Source organism: Thunnus albacares, chromosome 20 (genome assembly GCF_914725855.1).
Source record: "Thunnus albacares chromosome 20, fThuAlb1.1, whole genome shotgun sequence".
Taxonomy (NCBI): Eukaryota; Metazoa; Chordata; class Actinopteri; order Scombriformes; family Scombridae; genus Thunnus; species Thunnus albacares.
In genome coordinates this window covers 12,026,199-12,048,977 of record NC_058125.1, presented here as the reverse complement: position 1 = coordinate 12,048,977, position 22,779 = coordinate 12,026,199, and the positions used below count along the sequence as shown (strand labels likewise).

The 22,779-nt window shown below is 37.0% G+C and overlaps 2 protein-coding genes and 1 long non-coding RNA gene across 7 annotated transcripts in view; 2 read left to right on the top strand and 1 right to left on the bottom strand.

The window, feature by feature from the left end:
• kcnc3b (potassium voltage-gated channel, Shaw-related subfamily, member 3b) overlaps window positions 1-12,419 on the top strand; it is a 52,087-nt gene extending 39,668 nt beyond the window's left edge. For 3 of the 4 annotated variants that reach the window (XM_044337207.1, XM_044337206.1, XM_044337205.1), the window contains one exon: window positions 7,164-12,419. In XM_044337207.1, the coding sequence (XP_044193142.1) occupies window positions 7,164-7,177 (14 nt within the window). In that variant the 3' untranslated portion in view covers window positions 7,178-12,419. Of the gene's footprint in view, window positions 1-691 lie in introns of all 4 variants that reach the window. The other variant, XM_044337208.1, reaches the window with a different exon arrangement.
• LOC122970872 overlaps window positions 1-14,947 on the bottom strand; it is a 30,721-nt gene extending 15,774 nt beyond the window's left edge. Inside the window, exon 1 of the long non-coding RNA XR_006399340.1 lies at window positions 14,478-14,947. This is a non-coding gene — a long non-coding RNA (uncharacterized LOC122970872). The remainder of the gene's footprint in view (window positions 1-14,477) is intronic.
• A 1,097-nt stretch (window positions 14,948-16,044) lies between these two features.
• On the top strand, window positions 16,045-21,482 carry LOC122970869 (potassium voltage-gated channel subfamily A member 7). Of its 2 annotated transcripts, none has more exons than XM_044337210.1 (3): window positions 16,045-16,379; window positions 16,607-17,336; window positions 19,786-21,482. In XM_044337210.1, exons 2-3 carry the CDS (start codon window positions 16,650-16,652, stop codon window positions 20,686-20,688), a joined length of 1,590 nt encoding a protein of 529 aa, XP_044193145.1. In that variant the 5' UTR covers window positions 16,045-16,379; window positions 16,607-16,649; the 3' UTR covers window positions 20,689-21,482. The 2 variants fall into 2 exon arrangements, with proteins under 2 accessions (XP_044193145.1, XP_044193144.1); XM_044337209.1 differs by having other exon boundaries at window positions 16,569-17,336.
• Window positions 21,483-22,779: the final 1,297 nt, after the last annotated feature.

Genomic DNA, 22,779 nt, shown 5'->3' with positions numbered 1-22,779 from the left:
GAGTTGGCCATTTGAAGTTTACAGGAACCAAAAGCAGATTCTGTTTATGAAGTGTAATACAAAGCAATAAATGATTATGCATAATTTTGTTAGCGGTATTTCTGTAAGCTTATTCACCTCAAAACTTCACGTGGTCAACTCCTACACTGTATCAGTGATATCTGCGTATTTGCTGCTGTTTGTGTTAAACTGTTTGGCCGATTAGTTGTCTAAAACACCTGAACATTGCACATTAGGCTTCACATAATAAAATGTTGGGTGCTTTATTCAATAGGCCTTCTGTAGGTGTTCAATTTCTTAATATTAAAAAGTATCTTTTGCTTTTCTGTTTTGAAAAAAAAGACATATCATAACTCGCATTTTCTTGTTTTGTCTTGTCCTGTGTGTCTTGTCTGTGTCTGTCCTCGTCTGTCCTTTATATGTCTTTATGATTTCATAACATCTTCAATTTCTTATTCTTACTTTATTCTCTTCACTTATGTGCTTCTTTTCATTTTGAATTCTCAAACCTAATGTTCATGTTTAAATACTCTGCAACCTTCATCACAAACCACCTGTCTATGGGGAATTTATCATAACATGCCCAAACATTTCAACTATGATTTCCTTTTATTTTATTTGCATATGTAATAAAAACAATAACACACAATATCTAATGAATCAATCGATGTTTAAAATTATTTCCTTAAAGCAACGGGCTATGAGAAATCTCGCAGTCTCAATAACATATCGGGAATGGCTGGGTCATCACTGCGGCTCGCTCCTATCACTAGCCCACCTTTTGAAACCTATGAGGCCCCAGGACCACTGCGCCGCTGTCGTTCCCCCATTCCCTCCATTTTGTAGCAAAAAGGATGTTCATGATTGGATGATAAAAGATGCAGTGGATAGGCTACGGACGGATCGAATTGAAGCCTCTATTTGGATTGTACAACGTGCAGAAACAATAGCAATAAGATAAAATCAACTTGAATGTAGAAAGAATGACCTCTTGTCTTGTGAATCCAATGGTTTATGATGCATGTATCAGGTTAGCTGATGGGGTCAAATAAAAATTTTAGCTTTAAAGATTATTTTAAATTATTAGAATAAATGTGAAACCAATTGGTTACTGGTTAGTAAATGAAATAGTATCAAAGGTTAATAAAAAAAAACACGAAAATGTGCACAGTTACATTTTAAATCTTAGAACTAAGTGTGTAGATGGACATCCATTTTTGTGTTTTCTGGACCAAACAAAACTGAGCTCACATTACTGTCCAGAGAAATGACCATGAAACCAGATACTTCAGTTCATTTAGCCAAAGACAAAAATACATTTATAGATTAGATTGATGTTGAATAGGTTTCTACTTTCTGTCAATTGTGAATATTAATGTATGTACAATGTAGACATAATTTTGGTAATTCTCTCTAAAAGAACAGACTCGGCCTCTATAAGTCTCAGTATCAACACTTAATTTTGTATCTTATTGTGACATCGTTGGACAATTTATGTTGATAGTTTTCACAGCAAAGCTAAGCGATGTCAAAAGTAGGAAAAAAAAACAACTTTAGGTTAAATTAAAAGAAAACAAGGAAACAAGTATTGTACCGTAAGAGCTATCTCAATTGTGCAGCCGAACATGAGTTTTGAAAATTATAGTTTATTTTATTGCACTGCTCTTAGGATCCCACATATGCACCTGTTACCTCAGAGTGTACAGTTAAAGGTCTGTTCAGTCATTCTACTTGACAGCTGCAAGTATGTTATTAATCATCATTATATGTATTTGAAACAATCATATTCAAAAACAAAAATATTGACATAAACATAAATTTATTCCAATGTCTTATTCGAATGCACAGAACAGCTACAAATGCTTAATGTACACTTGCCTCTAGCATTTGCTGTGAGTGTAAAATGTCCCTACAGGTCAAACTTTTGATTAGTGTATCTAGATTTTATCAATCCAGTGGATTCAAGTAAAGTACCAGATTCAGTGCAATTTTCGTTTTAGATTAAGTTTTAAATTGGGGGTAATTATATCCTTAATTGTTAACATCATTAGGGCAGCTGAAGATCTCAGCAGTACCAGTAAATGAACTGAATGGACCTTTAAAGAAATGAGGGCAGCCATGTTAACGAAATATGTTGTAGGTCTACACTTTGCTCCGAATTGAAAAAAAAATTAAAGTATTTAGAAAACCGCAAAAAAATTCCAGCAGTAAACTACAGTAAATGTACCTGAAACATCAGATATGGATGACCACATATTTAATTATATAGTTAAAACAAATACAAGCACTTTACCAACAAGCATTATGTTATATGTTAATGTTATTTTACTAATCTTTAAAAAATTAGTTTGCATGTTGGCATAAAACATAGATTATATTATAAGTCATGAACAGATTGATCATGTGAGACCAACCCATCAAACACATCTCTAACAAAGATGTTCAGCTTTTCTAAATATCTGTTTTGCTTGTTTTTCACTTTTTTATGTTTTTTTAAAATATGATTTAGCGTAAGGTTTTGTTTTAAATGGTTACCTTAAACAGTAATAAAATGACCAAATGCAATCTGTTGGTTAATGTTTGAAAAATAATAAGACAGTGTTATAATACAATGTGAAGAGTCAAACATTCATATCTTTTTTTATTAACTGATGTCCTTCCTCAGACTGCCATCCTTACATGAAAATAGATATAATTATGTTAAAAGTGAAGCAAAAAATATGTAAAAAAAATAAAATAATGACACATTCACATATGCAATAAACATGCAATATTACTTTTATGCTGGAAAACATGCTGTGCATATGTAAATATGCAGATCTATTTTTAATCTTAGAAATGCACAGACTCACTAGGAAGTCTTAACTATGATTTAGCTGTTCCAGTGTAAAAAAAGTATTATGATGACATGAGCCATTTGTCATTTGTTTGATTTCAAGTCAATGTGGTCTTACTGGTCTTTTAGACTTTTTGATGTTGTAGCTGCCATTTTTACTTGTTTTAGTTTTGTAATGGTTTTATATTTTTTTTCACTTGTACTAGTAATGTGTATTTCATTGTAAGGAATGACTTTTCTGTACCACTGATTGTCTAAAAATAACATTTGTCAAAAAAGATACAATGTCCTTTTAAACTGTCTTTAAGTTGTTTAACAAACAGAAATGTAGTAAGAGTGAGATCATGAGGAAAACTGTAAGTGCTTTAGATCCAACAAGTACTTCTATACTTGTTTAGAGAGTCTGGTCCTCATTTCACTATTTTACTGTCACAATCAATGGTCCTGATTGCCATTTTGTCTAAAAATCAATGTGCTTCCAGACTAAACTTTGAGAACTTAGACATGCAGTATTATGATTGTAGATGAAAGCGATAACATCACTTGAATGTTTGCTTGAATCTGTTGTCGACTGCAGTTTGAGAGGTTTGTAAAAGTTGTCTCATGTCGGGTAGATCCCACCACACAGTCGCTGCAAGAAGTAATGCTTGCCTGACTTTGATACGGGTTTTTGAAGGCCATTGCACATATTTTCAGACTCAAGTTGCTAATGGTTGTGCTTATGCTCAATATTGTTTCATTTCACCATTATGATCAAAAAATTATAATAATTTAGTGTTGTCTGAAAATATCTGAAACAGCATGCAGAGTTTCAAGCATTTGGCAATGTGTTATATCAACCTGAACTTGTACATTTAAAGGTAAGGAAACTCTGGGATAATATGTTTTTAAATTGATCTAACTTTCAGAAAAACATTTTTAGACATATAATGAGTAAAGTGTACGATGACACACATTGATTGGCCTGGGTTTAATCCTCAAAGCTAATGTCAGTCCAGTACATCAGAAACCTGAATACTCTGTAATTTTTTGTTAGCATCACTTCTCTCAGTGGTCAAAACCCCAGTAAACCTTCTAGCGCACATGCACACTGCATTATCTTTAAATTATTCCACAATGTGGATGTTACAATTTGCACATTACTTTATTTTGAATGTACATTTTCTGTTACAGTCAAGGAAAATGTCCATCTGTTCTTTACTGTATTCCTGCAGTGGAATGTTTTTCTTTAATGCTGTAATTGACTGACACGGGGTGAGAGGAATAACATAATCTCATACACCTTCATTTTAATTTTAACATTTATGATTGTAGAATTACTGTATTTGTTAATATGTGCATATTTGTATTGTATCAAAACAAATCTGAGGAATGTCATAACTGTGGTTCTGTTGAGTATAAAGAGTCATATCACATAGTTGTGACCAATGCAAATCACCTAGGACACTCTGAAGTAAACATTGTTTGAATAAACAAAACAGGCAGATATTGTAAGTGCCTCTATGAGGCCCCTGTAGGCTCTGATGTCAATTTAGGAGTTAATTTAAACTAGCTAGATTTAACTAGCTATACCTTTGAAGCAATGCTTAATAGGTCAGTGGTTATTATTGAATATGTACATATCTGTATCTACACATGAGAATACATTAAAGTCATATGAAATTAATATATCTTTGTATACTTTGTGTGTGGGGCACGAAGTTTCATAGCAGCTGCTTCTAGCAGAGTTTAATGATTTAATATGTCTGTCATCAGAAAGGTGTTTGCTTAATGAGGTGCTAAACTAACCTAACTACACCACATACTGAGAAACCCTGATGCTCTGCTATATATAAATGCATTTTTTAAAATTATTTTACTCCACCATTTCCACATCATATGGCCATTTCTAAAGCATAACATTATTAATTCAGCTGTAATGACAACTGGTGTAATCAGAATCAGCTTTATTGGCTACAAATGTTTATACACCAAGTATCTGACTCCAATTTCTAGTGGTTGAAGTACAGTGCCGATTTCTGAGAGGAAATTCTGTTATCTAAGAAATATTGTTTTTCACAAACGCTGTTTGAGTGTAACTTGTGCAATCAGAAGACTTGTACCAGTTAAACCAGTGTATGTTGCTATGATGCATTTACATTATATGGCATTGCTTTCATGGTAAAACTAGCTTGTAACGTCCACTAAACAAATTGTATTATGTCATTAGTATGTACCATTGCAAACTAACTGTAAAGCTATCAATCCTCTTTTGCAAAAAAGTTCTCCAAATGTTGGTCTATTCCTTTAATTGACACCAAGGGCCAGGTATATTAATAATGTACAGTATGTACTAAAATAATGCATACTTTCCACAAAGAAACTGTCATTTATAAACATGATATACAGAATGTGCTGTTAAAATGACTACTTCAAGGCAAACTTTACAGCATGCATAGAGGTTTAATATAGTGCTGAGCTGAGTGTGATACAGCAATATATAAAAAAGGAACAATAATGTTAAAGAGACATTTATTTGGAGCTTTGCTCTTTTAAGCACAAAAGCCTCTGTAGTCTCAGAGTGCCTTATATAACATCCTTTTTACCGGATAGATCTCTATTCTATCAGTACAGTACTATACATATTTTTAGCTATATTGTATTGTAATGTGGGAATAAGAATAACGTACATTGGATCATAATTTTGACCTAGTTGTGTCATCAATCAATGAGCTGGTATGATTTACAATACCAGTGTATAATGGATATGTGTAGCAACACAAAGGCTGCTTTGGCACTGTTTCACTGTGTTACTGCTGCCAGAACAAAGACAGAAAGTCTGGTTTAAGTCCAAACAAATAGTAATGTGTCAGTATCCAGTTATGGATTATGTAAAGAAAAAGACATGCAGGACATATTAACTTACTTCTGATTTTGTGCATACATTACACATTTCGGAAATTACATAGTTTTATGCATCTGACACTAGGAGAAGCTCTCTAATAATACTCTTTTAATACAATTAGACAGCCTATGCTTAATGGGTGAACAGCCATGGTGGGTTAGATTAATGGGTGCCTGTTACTCATAATGTAATTCACAATCTCTTGTAAGATGTATGAGAGCCTTTTCTCTCAGTTGACTAAATCCAGAACTGTCTTGCAAAGAGATTTTGTCTGGAGAAAACTGCAGCTACACAGTGGAAATTGACAGAAGAAGATGAAACGAAGAGCAGACGGAAGGAGCTAATGTGGCTGCAATAAAGGAGAATGTTTGTATTGTGGGTTGATGTATGTTTCATACTTACGCTGTTGAGACCACAACAGAAGTGTTTAATCTCCCAGTAAATAATGTATGATGCCAGCACATGTGATACAAGAATTGTTTGCTATAACTACAGGCAATGAACGAAAAACAGCTCAGTCTGCTGTTGTTGGCAAACATTTTCTTGAATTAGCACCTGTGTTTGCATGATGCATAGCTGAAGTTGAGGGGGGAGGTTAAGCCTCCTGACATGGTGTCAGCTCAATGTGTAATTCCAACATTTGCTTCAGAAAATACTGTATAATAATTTCTCTTTTAAATGTGAAAATGTTCCATGAAGAGCATTGAGTATGTTTGTGTGTGTCCATCTGTCAAAAATGTGTTTTTCCATGAGGTGTACATATCATCTAAATGAAAGTGTTTGCACATGTACACACACACACACACATACACACACACACACACACACATCAATGGAGGATCTCCCTATCACCTAATCTTATTCGCTTTGAAATTTTCTGTACATTCTTCACCCCTGTCAAGATGATGACTATGTTTGCTGGCAGAGTGGAGAGGATGGTGCTGGTCAGCTGGCTGGCAGTTTGTTTCATTCAGTCTATTGTACATGTATGCTTTTCTAATATGATCACCATTTCTTTATTTTTCTTATTCAGGAATAACTTATGTGCTAACTTTTTGTCTGTATGTTTGAGATAGACTGTTATTGTAGTTGTACTAGAGTTGTCATTACAGTTCAAATTCGTGCACTTTATTCTGACTTGCACAGTTAACCAGCAGTTTACAGGTAATGGTAATCTCTGATTACTTCCCTACTGTATTGTACATAACTGAAATAGAAACTGTGTAATGAAAATTTATGTGATTGGCAAATTCCAAATATGAGAGAAATCATCAATTTATGTCACAGATTGGTTTATATTAGTTGAGCACTGCTATAAACCAATCTAGATACAAGTGCTAACTCGTAATATTAAGTTTCAATTTCACTGAACAGAATTTTCTTACATATTAAGTTTATTATCTGAGACTGAATATTAATGGATTTCTGTTCTTGTCTTCACAGTGTTAAGTTTCTAGCATTCGCCTTCTCTCTAATGAGGAGTCAGTAACCGGTAAACACAAAATTGCGGCAGGAGCCACATAAGCGACAAGTGTGACATGGATGGACAGTTTAAAGGAGATCTTTGGGGTGACAAGAGAGAGACCAGAGGTTAATCATGAATTTAAAAAAAAAATCACATGGTCAGCTCCTCACGTTGTTACCAAAGCAGCCTCTCGGAACTCCGACCACATTTTTGACAACTGTCTGACTGACAGACCTATTTTTTTCCCTTTTTTTTCGGCAAACTGACTGAGCATTGCACTGACACACTTTGGGAGAGAAAAGGACTCCTGATTACACATTCCAGATGACATCACTCCGACAACATCATACTCGCCATCTTGTACGATGACCAACTCAGTACCATCTACAGTGCTGAACAACTGAGCATCTTCACAAGTTTCCGAAAAACACTTGTCTTCACAAAGGACTGAATGAACAATGTAGCATCTCTGCTAACATATTGTAGCATTTGTTGGCTGGGAAATAACTTGACTTAAATCCATCAATGGTTCGAAGAGAGAGGAATTTATGCATTCAAATGATCTTTTAGATGTCATTTTCCTCTTGGGTTCCTTTTCAGTGAAGAAAAAAAAAATATTGAGTACATGAGAGACAAAGGATTGGTCTTACTCATTAAAACACTTGACATTCCAAAAAAAAAAAAAAGATGCACTGAATACAAACAGTGAAATCGCAAATGCACAGTATTTAACAAGACCCATATTAAAGTCCCTCATTCAAGTTTAGCACTTGTATAGCAGTCATGTTTGCCACTGAACCTATGTCTTCCATTCACTTTTATCAGACTGAAACACTGCCCTCCCCACAAGTAATGAGATAATCAAAAGCAGATGTTGAACAAATGAAGCACATGTAGCATCAGCTCCAACAGGTCATGTACAGCTTCCACTGTACATTTAGACTCACCTGAAATATTCACCGAGAGAAAATGGTGGAAAAAAGACTTTTCTTTATCTCTCATGTACTTACATGTGGGATACCAAAGGTCCTGTAGCATGCACTTGCTGGATGACCTTATGTAATGTATTGTAGATTAGGAGAAATATTCCATTTGGGGTGAAGAACTCGCCCTAATACTTGCCATTCTCTCTGTATGGTACAAAGTCATTCCTCTAAAAGAACTGAATACTCGCTCCTTTAACTGCCACTTGCATCCCCTCCCCTTATGCACATTTAAATATTACAAGTCTTTTTCCCATGTCTGGCTGACACAATGCTCCGTCATGGGGAGAAAACAGACTCAAGGAGACCGTCCTAGAGACAGCTGTCAGTCTTTCGTCAATAACGAGGAATATTGGCCTACCTAAATTACAAAGAAAAGGACAACCCTGCCACAAGGACACTTTTTACATCACATTAAACTGTCCATTAGCTGTAAATTCTATGTTATCATTTTTGAAAGGGACCAATCAGATAAACGTTCCCCGAACACAAAGGCCTACACTGCCAATAAGGCACAAGAATCCCCAGATGCGTACTGCCCCATCTCTATCTTGTACCTCTTGCTGCCAACGACTGCTTCACTGGTAAGTCGATGTCAAGATAAGGATGGCCCATCAGGGGAGCCCTTAGGCAAAGGGGAAAATGAAAAGAAATGGACCAAGAGTAAAGCAAGTGGAAGTGTACAAAGAGAACAAATCTATATTTTGATAAACAAATCAACTATCCATGGCTTCGGAGGCAGATTCTGAGCAGAAAAACGGTCCAGAATGGAAGGAAGGAGAAAAAAAAAAAAAATCAGATGCAAATGTGAATAGAAAATTTGGCATCATGAAATGGAGTCAAAGTCCTGGGAAAAGAAGGGAAGCGATTATTTTGTGGGTGGGGGGTGAAGAGAAGTTGTTTTCCCCACAAGCACTGGAAAAAATGTTTTTTTGAAAGACAATGAGAAACGACAGACTCTTGCTTATAAAGACACGGGGATGACAAAGGACGGACGCTGAGATAAACAAATGAGAAAAAAAAAAGATAATGCATTTTTGTAACTTTGTTTACCAGCATGACTACTTTGCATGACTGTCTTTTCTGCAAGCCCTTAGTTGAAGACAAGGGTGCTAGAGATACAAAAAAGTATATATAAAATGAATTAAAAAAATGTTATATGCAATTAATGTTTTAAAAAAGATTATAATGAAAGAGAAGAGCTATATTTTGTTTTGACAAGTAAAAAAAAAAAAAAATGTGAATATTGAAACATGTATGTTCGCAAAGTACACCCTGAACTATGTTTTGTTTGATGAAATCTCTCTGCTACTACTGCCCTACATTCCTCATTCCAGGGTTTTCAACCGCTGCCATAGATTTTACTTTGTAATGCATTAAGCAGTATATTTCCTAACCATCCTATCAACAGCGATCATTCAAGACTTTGCCAAACTATAGCATTTGTGTGAAGGATGTGTGTTGTTAATCACAAAGTCCATGTTTTCCTCCTTGAATCATTTGCACAACTACCGTAGCAGCAGCAGCAGCAGCAGCAACAGCAGCAATTGTAAAACAACAGCTCTCCATACTTTGACTGCTTGATTAAATACTCATAGTTTGCTTTTTTTCTTTGGCAATAATACAAGAGTTGTCACATGATTGTAGCAGGGCAAACGGAGAACCTCGGGAGTATCTTCAACGCCTCAGTGTTAAAGAGATTTGTAAAGGCCTTGGATGTCCCATGGCAGGATTTTGCTGGGATAGGCAGTTCTGTTCCACTAGTCCTAAAGAGAAAAATGGGAGTACAAGCGCAGGATATCCAAAAAAAAAAAAAAAAGATCAATAAAAGATTATGAGAGATACTATATTGGCGAACAGTCAAGAGAGATTTCAGGTTTGCATGGAACCAACTGCCATTCCAAAGTTTGTATGTGGTTTAAAGGACTCAGGTGTGTTGATGGTGTGTGTGGATGTAGGTGTTTTGCTATTTTCTTTCTAACATAATAAATTCTAGTATATAGACAACGATAATGTGAACACCTCACAGTGATGTGTAAAAAACGCATGCATTATGACTTGATAATCTCTCGAGGGGGGAACAGAGCCTTGACATATCCCCTTAGCCTCCTGTCATTGTTTGTCATGAATCCAGTCCTGATAACTATGAACACTGTGCCGTGTCGTAGAGCAGAAACGTCTTCCTCCGAGAGGCAACTGACAACTACTCGCACTCACGGTGTCAGCATGAGTGTGTAGCGGTAGCTCGTCTTTTGTTTTTTTTGTTGGGTTTTTTTTTTTTTTTTAGATGGTCAGGTCTTGCATCCGTCGTTGTCCATGGAGTTACCGTCATCCAGCTGGCTTGTTGGCAGCTCATTACAGCACACAACGCAGTCATGTAAGCACCAATCAAAGAGACCCAGAGCTTCCAAAATGATGTCAGTGAAGTACTTTTAAGTGTTGTGAGAAAGAGAGGATGAGAGATACCAGTGTCCACCGAGGGGAGATTGATCTTAAAAAAAAAAAGTCTTGATAAAAAATTTTAAAAAAGGCATCTCATTGTTGAGTGCACTTCAAGCACCTCATCTTTGGTTTGGTAATCCAAGTGAGTTTCAGGCCCTGCTGGTCCAGGGCTCAGCTCAGGCAGCTGAATGGTCTTCTGTCCATTCCTAGTACATTGCAGTTGGAGGCTCACCAGTATATGAGACTCAGTGGTGTGATGTAGACTTCAGAGACTATTCAAGAATTCTGTCGAGTCTACACTGGTTTTACAGGGTCTAGAACTTTTGTCTATTTGCAAAAATGGTCTTTGGGATTTTGTTTTGGTCCCTTATCTTTTTGAAACTCCGATTTCAGTTCCCATTTTGGAAGGCATTCAGCAACTATGGCTTCGATGGTCACAAAGATGTTTATGAATATTTCAGAGGTAAACTTCTAGCAATGGTGCGCACACTTGCAAAAACCCCCTGTGCTTCACCCAGCTGCGTGTGTTTTTAAGGCCAAGTACTTTTTTTTTTTTTTAAATTTCTTTCCTTGTCGTTCACTGTTGAGTTTGCCATTTCTCCATTCTCTACATTGTGACTGCTCTGCCAATGCCAGGCTAAAAAAAAGATGTCTTTCCTTTTCTATTGCATAATACTGCCATTTGATTTAGTCATGTTGAACAGAATGAGTTACAATGTTGAGAGTGCTAAGTCTGTTTTATTTTTCTTGCAATCTGTTATAAATTTGTTCAGGATTTCCTGTGTAACATTCACATAACCAAAAGAACAAAATGCTTTACATAGTAAGTAGGTGCCACTGTTAAGCGGAAGGCTACTATGTGTAGTGATAATATTATGACATGTCCTCTCCAGGTGTACGGGAGGTGTTATGTCGTCCTTGGGTGACACATACTCAATGACATCCTATTCATTTTCTCTTTATGTGCCTGTTTCTGTTTAATACGTTTTTTTGTTTGTTCAGCTGAGGACACTGTATGCAATCTGCACCACGAATGCCACTGATCGACACTTACTGTATGCTCCCTGAGACACAGATGTTCTGTCATCAGTCCAGATGATTGCAACCACATGTGTAGTGGCTTTATGGCTTTCCATAGAGTGACTTAGCAATCACACTATCTAAAAAATATATATATTTCATTTTACTAAATGATGAGACCAGAGTTGTTTTAGAGGAAATGTTATCATACTAAATTGATTTTTCTAATATACAATATTATTTTGATCAGAAATAATGTGATTAACACCACAAAAGTTATACATCTTATATTACAGACTAACACCATGCATTAACATAAGATTTCCAAAGATAAAAGATCTATGTTCATTCCACATGCCACCAAATAGTATAAAACAGACTTAGGTACTAGTCCATTGTACTGCGGTCTTAGTAGGAGAGTGAATGGGGAGAAGAGGTGGTCACTGGAGTATCTGGTTGTGACTTATGCCGGATTTTATTTTTGAAATGTTGGAACACAAAGAACAACTCATCAAGAACTGTATAAAGTATATTTCAATGGAATGTTCATGATCTATCTTTTTATATTTTGAAGAAAAAATAGAAACATATCAATAAAGTGTCATAATTGAACATATTTCTACTATTGAGACTTAAAATGTATGAATGTCAATGCGATCTAATGTGAACCGATCTCCATAGCAGCTTGAATGAATAACTGATTAACAGTCATGAGATGCTTTTTCAGAGACATAAAAATTGCTTAAAAATCATTGAAATGAAGTTAAAATAAATGAAAAACTGACATCAGCGGTGTGCCGGTTTGTTTCAGACTTCTAACCAATGAAATGTGGACTCCTGTGCATACTGACTGAATTAGGTTGATATTATAACATTCTGTACTGACTGTAACAGTTAACACTATTCATCAGCCTGTCAGGAACAGGTTACCACAATACAGTGATTGATATAATCTGACTTGATGTAAGAACACGATGAAAAATCCAAAGTCTTCCAAGAAAGTGAAAGATGACACATTAAATTTGTGTGACTGGAAGTTTTAAGGATATTGGTTTATTTTCAAGCCAGCGTTTCCAAGAAGGTGAAGCTGTCCGGTTGCATTTGAGCCATTTAGAGCCTCTAAAATAAAGACTTGTCACATAATGGTGATCTATAATTTTGAGGTCAACTGTAACAGTGTCGTGACATTTGAGAATGGTGAGCTAATATACAGTAAGTGCCTTCCTTCTCGCCTGATATCATATCAAATAACTAACTGTAACTCAGTGTCTGTGAAACTGAACACCAACTACATGTCAGAATCATCAGGATCTGTAAGATTTTGTAACTGAAAATGATACAGGATAATTTTATTTCTTGGAACCAAAAACAAATTTGAAGATTTGGGGAAAGGGAGCAAAACAGGTGGAGAAAATGAAAATTGTCATGGTAATTTTGAAGAAACCAAATCAGAATTACAAAATAATTTGTGGCAAGGAGGAAAAGATTTGAAAATGATGACAGTGGTGGCTAGTTGAAGCTCATAACATAATACCTGCTGAATGACAGGAAATGAAAAGAATTTCATGGCTGCTGTTTGTTAAATTGATCTTATCCATAGTAAAGTCATAGACCCAAAAGCTGCTATAAGGGTCACGTAGTAATGTGGTCTGATGAGTCATCTGTTTTCTACTTATGGATATCCACAGTCAGCTTCAAACTGTTCTTCATGGTGATGAAACTGTGGTTGTATGGGCAGCCATCTCATGGGAGTCACAGTGTCTCATGATTGCTTTTCATAGATGCTTAAATGCCAAACAATATAAAGCCATTTTACCGAACCAGAGGCACCTATACTACTGTCATAGATTATGATGCTGAACACGTCACTCAATCTTTACATTTTGTGGTTGATTTCCACATCCTTTCCTCATGAAAGAACTAGAGGATTTCTTTGCTGCATTTAATTAATATTTTATATTCATATATTGTTGATTTCCACCCCACTGTATACACTCTTATTTTATAAGCACATTAACACACATGGGCATCAGACTCCATAGTAAGCTGTCTGAGTTATATCATTTGATGACATTACACGTGATCAAATGTAATGTAGCAGCCCAGTATGCAGTGTTTTTTCACTGTGACTGAAGGCAGCAATGAGGAAATGTCGGCAAAGGCCTCTGTCAGTTTTTTTCTGCTTTGTGCCAAAACATCACCTCCCTCTGGTGGCAACACACAGTAATGTCTGCTTTGGTGGATTCAGATAGATGGATGAAGATCTCAGACTATTGCAAAGACTAATAACAGTAAAACTGATTGAATAGTTGATTTAGTCTTTGTTTGTTTGGTTTTTGTTTGTCAGTTACATTCTTGTTTTGTTTTAAACTCAAACTTGAAATGAACTGAACATTTGGTAGTCTTCAATTAAAAAACAGTTTCTCTCCATGCCAAATTTTACCCCAAATTCTATTATAAGTTTGTAATATTAATATTATTATAAGAAAGCGATAGCTATGCAATGCGAAAAACTCCTTTGATCACATATTTATGTCACCACTGAAAGAATATTTTAACCAAATTTTGGCCTATTTTAATCTCATATTATTTACTGCTTTATACCTTATGACAGACCAATGATTTATAGTTTAAACTGCAGAAGACAGCTGTACCTTGATTCACTGTACATTTTTACAGTATTTCAATAATAAGTTTTTGAAACAGATGTTTGAACAAAGATTCCTTCAGGCTCATGCCAATTAGAACTTATGCCCAAAAGATAAGTGATATTCATGCTATTTTGTATATTTGTAGCAGGTATATTACTTTGCCTTTTTGTATGGTAACCATCAAAATAAACGGTACCTGAAATTCAGTCCTCCAAGGTGCAGGTGGTGGTTGACTTCCTGCTGAAGCATGTTGTGTGATACACAGCAGTCCTGTGGGGATCAGTAACAGTGAAAAGACTGACAGGAGCTGATCACAATCTGGGGGTGATGGTAAAGGGTCCAGTTTTCTTTGAATGCAAGCATCAATGTCCCTGACAGAAGGGGAGAAATATGACAGAGCTAAATAGAACCTGCATTACCCATATACTGATCATTGTGTTGCTATAGATCATAAAAGTGAGCCCATTACCCAGAAATACATTCTTGTAGTCTTGATTGCCTCTAGTGATTGTTAATAATAATAATGATAATACATTTGCTACTATTTGACTCAATTTAGTCTCCTATTACTCCTCATTAGTCTAGTCTGGATTACAGGTTACTGCTGCCAAAGTTAATGTTTAAGGTGAAATGTACAACATGGCCACAGCTGCTAATCACACTGCATCTGGGAGAATAACAAACGAGCAAACGGAGCAATCCGCAAATTGTTTTACACGCAGGTGAGTGTCAGAGCTCTATTGGATAAAAAGGTTGTCAATCAAGTCAAATTGCACGGCAACGCCTTACCTGTGTGCATTCTCATTGACTACCTGCTTCAGTATCCTGCCTCAAAATGGGGGTACAATTAAAAATGCATTATATATGGGGCAGTTTAGTTAGCAAAAAGATGATGTTGATGGCACAAGAAAATCTGTGTTTTTATAAGCGAGCATGCAGGTTGAAAAATTTATTGGCGCAGTTTTAGGGCCTTTGCTGTTTTTTTCCTGTTCCTACAACAATACAGTACTTTTTGGTGATTAAACAAAGTGTTGAAAGATTCTTAAAAATGACTCATATGTTTAGTGGTGGTGTATTCTAATGTTGACTTGCTTGTAGTGACCAACTGCATTCTTGCAGTTTATGAGGTGCTGATAAGTTTTAATAACTCCCTTTTGGACAATTTTAAAAAGCAGGGTTAATTACAAACTTTTCCATAAATTGTAGATGTGGCGCCACTGCCACACAGAGGGCAAGTCATTTTTTCTAACATTTTTATATCTTATATAAGCTCTGCAAACATAACTGTAACCCATTATTTTATTTACTTTAATTATCTTAGTAAATGCAATGTCATGTTATCATGTGATTGTGATTGTCTTCATATAGACAATCTATATAAATCAAAGTTTGTTTAGTCTGAAAATAAGTATAAATCCCTTTTAATTCATAATAATGCAAACTAATTTCAACTGATCCATATACTTGCTAGTAATTTAGCAAAATTAGCAATTACATAGCAATCTAACATTAGATATTTACTGCTTATCTGTAAAACAATGGCCTGTTTGTTTCACTGTTTTTATTTCTAAAAAAATCACATAAAAATCAAATCATTTTGAGTTAATAAAGGACAGCGAGGGACCTCTGTCAGCCAGAGTGCCATGCTTGTTAGAGAGGGTAACACCAGGCAGTGCCAGGCAGAGGTGACATTTGATAGGGAGGGTGAAGGTTGTCTTGCCCCATAGCTGAAATGGAGGGAAAGGACAGGGAGGGGTCGGAGGGGTCTAGCAGAGATTGAATTTCAACAGGACAGCATTCCCCAAAAATTTCGCGACAGACAACGTGAGGCAGTAAGGGACAGGACATGATCGTGGATGTTCTTTGAGCAAACAACTGGGAGCACAGTTTGTGTACAACCTGGCCAGAGAGTTTAGCTGGACTGGCAGCGGACCTTTGGAGTGTCCGTCAAAGAAAGAAAGCCAAGCAACGACTTTGTGTATATGACAGACGGACATGATGACAGATCAACAGACAAACAACGTGATGAGCCACAGGAGATGAACAATGTGATTTTTCATCCTGCCATTAGTCTCTGTCAACAGCTCTTTTACACGTAGTGAGTAAATGCTTTCCTCTCACTAACTGGGCACTAACATTGCTTGGGGGTAGGGTTAGTAATCCACAGTTCACCTTTTGAATACATTTTGTTACATAACATTTCAAAGAAATTTTAGCAAATTTTGGTGAATGTCTATGTTTATGCCACAGTATCCACTGATTGAACCATTTCTCTGCTTTCACAAAGGGTTTGCTTATAAATCCAGCTGTTCCTCCAATTTTCAGGAGAGAATTTTGTATAGTTCCCTTGCCTGGGATACACACAGGGATGGACAGCAGTGACCATCAGGACAATGAAAGAGGAAGTAGGACGAACGAAAACAATGGAGAGAAAGATAAACAGATGAAGAACCAGCTAAACTGTGAGGAAAAGGGAGAGAAGGAGATCAAAGGGAATGAGAAAGAGAAGAAAAAGGACAGACGGCGTTCTGCGTCTCTATGGAGGAGTGGATGGGCGTTGAGTGAAAGACTGGCCATCAATGTCTCAGGAATGCGTTATGAAACTCAACTTCGCACCTTAGCCCAATTCCCTGACTCCATGCTCGGTGATCCCCGAAGGAGGTCACGGTACTTTGACCCGCTGCGAAATGAGCTCTTCCTGGACCGCAACCGGGCCTGCTTTGATGCAATTCTGTATTTTTACCAGTCAGGCGGGAGGCTGCGAAGGCCCGCAAACATACCCCTGGACATCTTCATGGATGAGCTGATGTTCTATGAGCTGGGAGAGGAAATCATGAACCGGTTCAAGGAGGATGAAGGTTTTCCAAAGGAGGAGGAGAGGCCGTTGCCGTCCAATGAAATCCAGAAAGCACTGTGGATGTTGTTTGAGCACCCCGAGTCCTCGTCAGCTGCGCGCATCATAGCCATCATTAGTGTCATGGTCATTGTGGTGTCCATCCTCATCTTCTGCTTGGAGACACTGCCTGACTTCAGGAATGAGAAAGAGTCACGAGAGGTAGGGAATGTGATTAAAGTATTAAGCTGTACATTTGGGAGGCAGTCTCAAAATAGTACAAACTTTGCTTTCAAGGTAAGAGGTGGAGAGATTTGAGGGTTTCCAAGTTTCACGATTGTTAGGTGGATGGCATGAGGAGGGAGGAGTATGAGTTAAGTATCCTACGTTTAAACACATAATTTAGTTACTTCAGCTAAGTCACATCAGCAGACTGAACAAGACTGGGAATCTTATTGAAAGAGAAGGAAACATGTAACACAAATTTGTGTTGGTATGTCAAAGGTAAATGATTGGATAAGAGAGAAGCTACTGTTGGTTAAAAGGCTCTTTCTCTTGAGCAAAACAACCCTACTACTTCTAGGGTTTTATGTTCGATGTCACACCTATCAGTTCAATCACACTTGATAAACACAGCTAGTAGAACAGATAAAACTGAGTTTTTAGAAAGCCCACATAAAACCACCTGGATATATGGTCTTGAGTAGGATGTGTGTGACTGCTTGGATCAAAAGGAAACGTGATATGATGGACAGCAATCGTCTAGATAAACACACACTTGGTGAGTACTACTACAGTGTGTTACAAGGAAAATACTGACAAGGGTACAACTATTAGCCAATATGTCTGGAAGCAGACCAGAGAGTGAGAGAGAGTGACTGAGGGAAGATTATGGTGTGATTATTTTAGTCAGCTGTTAAATTTGATACACTTGGATTCAGGAAGCGCCAAAGGGTACAGGGAGAAATGGGTGGAGCCCGGAATACAAAGAAAAGGAGAAGAGGGAAAGACAGAGTAAAGAGACAGGTAGGTGTGTTAATAAAAGGTCGCACAAACATCCAAACACACAGGCAAAGGTGAGCCAAAGCCTTCCGGTGGCTTAGAACCTGAGACTAAAAGGTCTCACGGGATGAGCAGCATACGTTGGGTCATGTTAACACATTCCTTCAAGACTGCTGTGCTAGGCTGGGATGCCTTTGCACAAGGGAGTTGCCAGGAACTTACTGTAACTTACTCGTGTCCAAGTCAGCGGTAGACCCACTGAACTGCATTGGCAATGTTGCACAGCGGCAGTGGCTAGGGAGATGGGATAGCGACGAACGTGGAGATGGATGAGGATTGGTGCAGTGAGACACTCTCATGTTTCTCTTCAGAGATCTCACGGAGTTATATTTAGTCTTAGGAGAGCCCTTGGAGGAGATCAACACATAGATGTCCACCTATAGTAATAAACACTGTCACTGACCTGCTACTGAAAGTCATAAGGAGTACTCTAGGTTTATTTAAACTGCTCTGAAACTTTATATATCACACATAGCTCATTACTGCATACTAAACTGATCCCTTATATCCATGTCATCTATTTTCATATTTTTAACTTGATGTTAGATGTACAATGTTTTAAACCTCCTGAACAGCCACTACTCATTGCTTGAATGTAATGTTAACTGACACAGAAGATGGAAAGACAGGTGGACTGAAAAAGAGATCGGTACAGCTATGATTGAAATGTAAAGCCAAAGATGTCAAACGCTTTTATGATGCTGCCAAAAGGGAGAACCAATGAGATGGTGGACAACATGCTGGAGTTCTATAGGAACTATCTCTAGGTTATCAGAATACTATGAAAGGAGTCTCAGTAGAGTAAAATGACATAAAAAAAATAGTAGTAAAATAGTAGTAAAAAAAAGCAATTGCCCTGCATTTTATGGAATAGTTTGACTTTTTGGGAAATATGCTTATTCGTTTTGTTGCCAAGATGTTAGATGAGAAGGGCAATACCAATCTGTCTATATCTACAGTATACATAAACTTGTAACTGGAGCCAGAAGCCAGTTAGCTTAGCTTAGCATAAAGACCTGAGATGAGGAATAAGCTAGATAACAAAATCCTCCTAACAACACCTATAGTATAAAACTCACTGATTAACATGCCATATCTTGTTTGTTTAATCCACACAAAAACTGAAGTCTTAAAATGTCAATTTGATGTTTTATGGGGGTAATGTGCCGGACTATTATACTATATAATTATACTATATAATTTCATTGCAAGAAATGTTGTTTTTAGACTTTTTGTGAAGGTTAAACAACATGTTAAGTTGTGAGTTTTACAGGTGATGGCAGATGAATTTTGTTACCATTGGACAGAACCAGGCTTGCAGTTTTCCCCTGTTTCCAGTCTTTATGCTAAGCTAAGCTAAGCAGCTGCGTCTTTAGCTTCATATTTATGGTATCAATCTTCTCATCTAACTGCCAGCCAGAAAACAAATAAGTCTATTTCACAAAATGTTAAACTACAGTATATAGGTGAGATTTATTCATTTATAGTTTGAAGAACAAGTAGCTAAATTACAGTTGTAATTGTGTATTTTCATTCTTGTTGATACCTCTGTTATAATTTATAAGTACATCTTATATTTTTCCTGTCTGTCCTGTCTCCTCCACTTCAGGAATATTTTTACAGGTACCACTCCTATGCAAAGAACGTATCCGAGACCATGCCTCTTCCATCCAGTGTTTTCCAGGACCCCTTCTTCTTGGTGGAGACCATGTGTATATGCTGGTTCTCCTTTGAGCTCATCATGCGCTTTGCTTGTGCTCCCAGCAAGATGAGCTTCTTCAAGGATGTCATGAACATCATTGATTTCAGTGCCATCCTGCCTTATTTTGTCACTCTGGGAACAGAGCTGGCCAAGGACAACGAGGCCAGTCCAGCCACATCCTTGGCCATCATCAGGGTCATCAGGTTAGTGAGAGTGTTCAGGATCTTCAAGTTGTCTCGTCACTCTAAGGGCCTCCAGATCCTCGGTCAAACACTGAGGGCCAGCATGCGTGAGCTGGGCCTGCTTATCTTCTTCCTGTTTATTGGCGTCATCCTCTTCTCCAGCGCCATCTACTTTGCAGAGGCTGACCACACCAACACGGCCTTTATCAGTATACCACACGCCTTCTGGTGGGCAGTCGTTACCATGACCACAGTGGGCTATGGCGATATGTACCCAGAAACAATGTGGGGGAAGCTGGTGGGATCTATGTGCGCCATTGCTGGTGTGCTTACCATTTCGCTGCCAGTGCCTGTCATAGTGTCCAACTTTAGCTACTTCTACCATCGGGAGACTGAGTGCGAAGATCGAAATGAGTACACACACATCATGACCTGGAAGGACGAGGAGCCTGCAGGGGGGGAGGAAATAGATGAAGAGGACAGGGATCCAGAATATGATTATTATGCCATCGAAGGCATGTGCAGCCCTCTGAATGGGACTCTGTTGGCTGGACTTTGCACAGGGCAGAGCGCAGAGTTCAGAGGAGGAAATATGTATCTGAGGGAACCACTGGTCACCCAGGTGTAGGAAGGGTGAGTGTGTTTTGTACACTTTGACAAAGACACAGTAGGAAAAAGCAGAATTATATAGAGTTCATATGTCTACAGGTCCTGAGGAGAGAAACTGGCGAACAGAAACTGACAAATTGTGTTAGTAAAATCACAAATATAACAATATTTTTAATATAATATACCTACTAAAAATCTTTTTTGGTCTTTTCTTGTCTATTTAAAGTTGTTTATTTTAGCACCAGCCAGTCAAATGTCACTGAAAGGCAACTTTTCTCTGATATAATTTCCAAAAAAGTAAGAAAGACAACAATAATTTACAGTAAGCAACTGGTATATTCTCAGGGTTATGGTATAAATGTAATATGAGCTGTAATTTATTAATGCTAGCAGCTTGTGTTTTAGATGAAACTGACTTTATGAATGTCTGTGCCTTGAAACTATAATGTCTTAGCCTTGTCACTTTGCGCCTTAATGTTTGAAGTGGAAGATAGCTCACTGGCAGTATAGAACTCATGTCTCGTCAAAACTCAACCAAATACCAGCGTAGTTGTAGCTGTCATTGCGAACAGATTGAGATCTCTTGTAAACCAACCCCACATTCTCAACATTCTTCTGTAAGTAATATACAAAGTTCACATTTTTGTAGTTTTGGCTTATGTGACCTGAAGCAACTGACATGACCTTTATCATGCTGTAATACAACACTGTGGAATGACTTAATGACACTAGTGTTACCTATTTGGGTTAAAGAGGGAAGTTTTGATTGCTTTTGCAAATGTTCTATATTTATCTGCTTAATTATGTACTCATTGTTTTTAATAAAGATTCTATTTTATTAATTTTGCTGTGTTTTTATGGCTGCTTATGGTAGTGGTTGATTATTTAGAGAAAAGATTTAAATCTACACCAATGCCACAGAAAAAACAACTTTTGCCTGTTACATACTGAACTTTTTAGTGTATGTAATATAACAAACTGGAGAAAACCATTATACTTAATCTTTTTCTGCTTAGACATCTCCAAGCACAACATTTAGTCAAAGAGGTCTGCCAGACTGAATCTGTGTTCCACTTTCGTATGGTCGTGACTGACCTTTTCCACAGCTACTAAGCTGTTATAAGCGGTAGCTTCCAATAACATTGTTCTCGATTTCACTGGAACACATAAGCCTTGCTTTCCACAACATCAGAGTGATGACCCATGGAAGGCATGTCTACTAATGTAACATTGTGAAAGTAAACTGCTTCAATAATGTGTTTTAGTTGTTAATTTAACGCTCAGTGAAGGGCAAATGTGATCCCTAAATCACGCAAACAGAATGTCAGTCAGTCAAGCAGCACAGGAAACATTAAAACATGTAATATAAGATAAACGATAAACTATTTTGACATTTATAACTGAAACTTGCTGTAATTTTGTATGAAGTGGGCTATTTGTATAGCAGTATTATTTTAATTAACTTTTATATGTAAAAACTCATCCTGCTAAATAAATTAGAAAATAGTTATGTGGTAAAAAATCCAACATCAACAAATCCTTTAATGCTGCTGGATGAATAAAAAAATGTATTAAAATGAATCTCAACTAAAGACTGGTCACACCAATCAAATTTACTGACTAGCTGGTGATGTAGTGTTGCTTCACTTATTTTGATTTTGTAAGTCAAACACAATAATGTTCTTAATAGAAATATTTTCACCTCTCTTCAACTCCCCTTTTTTATTTCAGAAACAAATTTTAAAAAACAGCGAGTTTAAACAGATCTACATATTCTTGGCAGAATAAAAGAAATTACACTGTGCTCAAAGAATTTGGGTCAATTGCCTTTACTTGGACTCAAGTCAACTCCAGTCCATGTCACCTGGAGTTCAAGGACCAAAGCACTTTAAAAATAAACAACTTAAGACAATTTATGCTAACTAAGTGCTAAGAATGCACTACACATTGTAGAAAATTGGTTTAATACATTTATAACAAATTAAAACCCAAAAACACAAGACTCAAATGATCACCAGGGCCCAAAAAGAGAACTTCACCTACTTTTCATTATTTCTTATTTGTCCACTAGAGGACGCTCTTACTCTCACAATATTCAGCCTAATTCTCA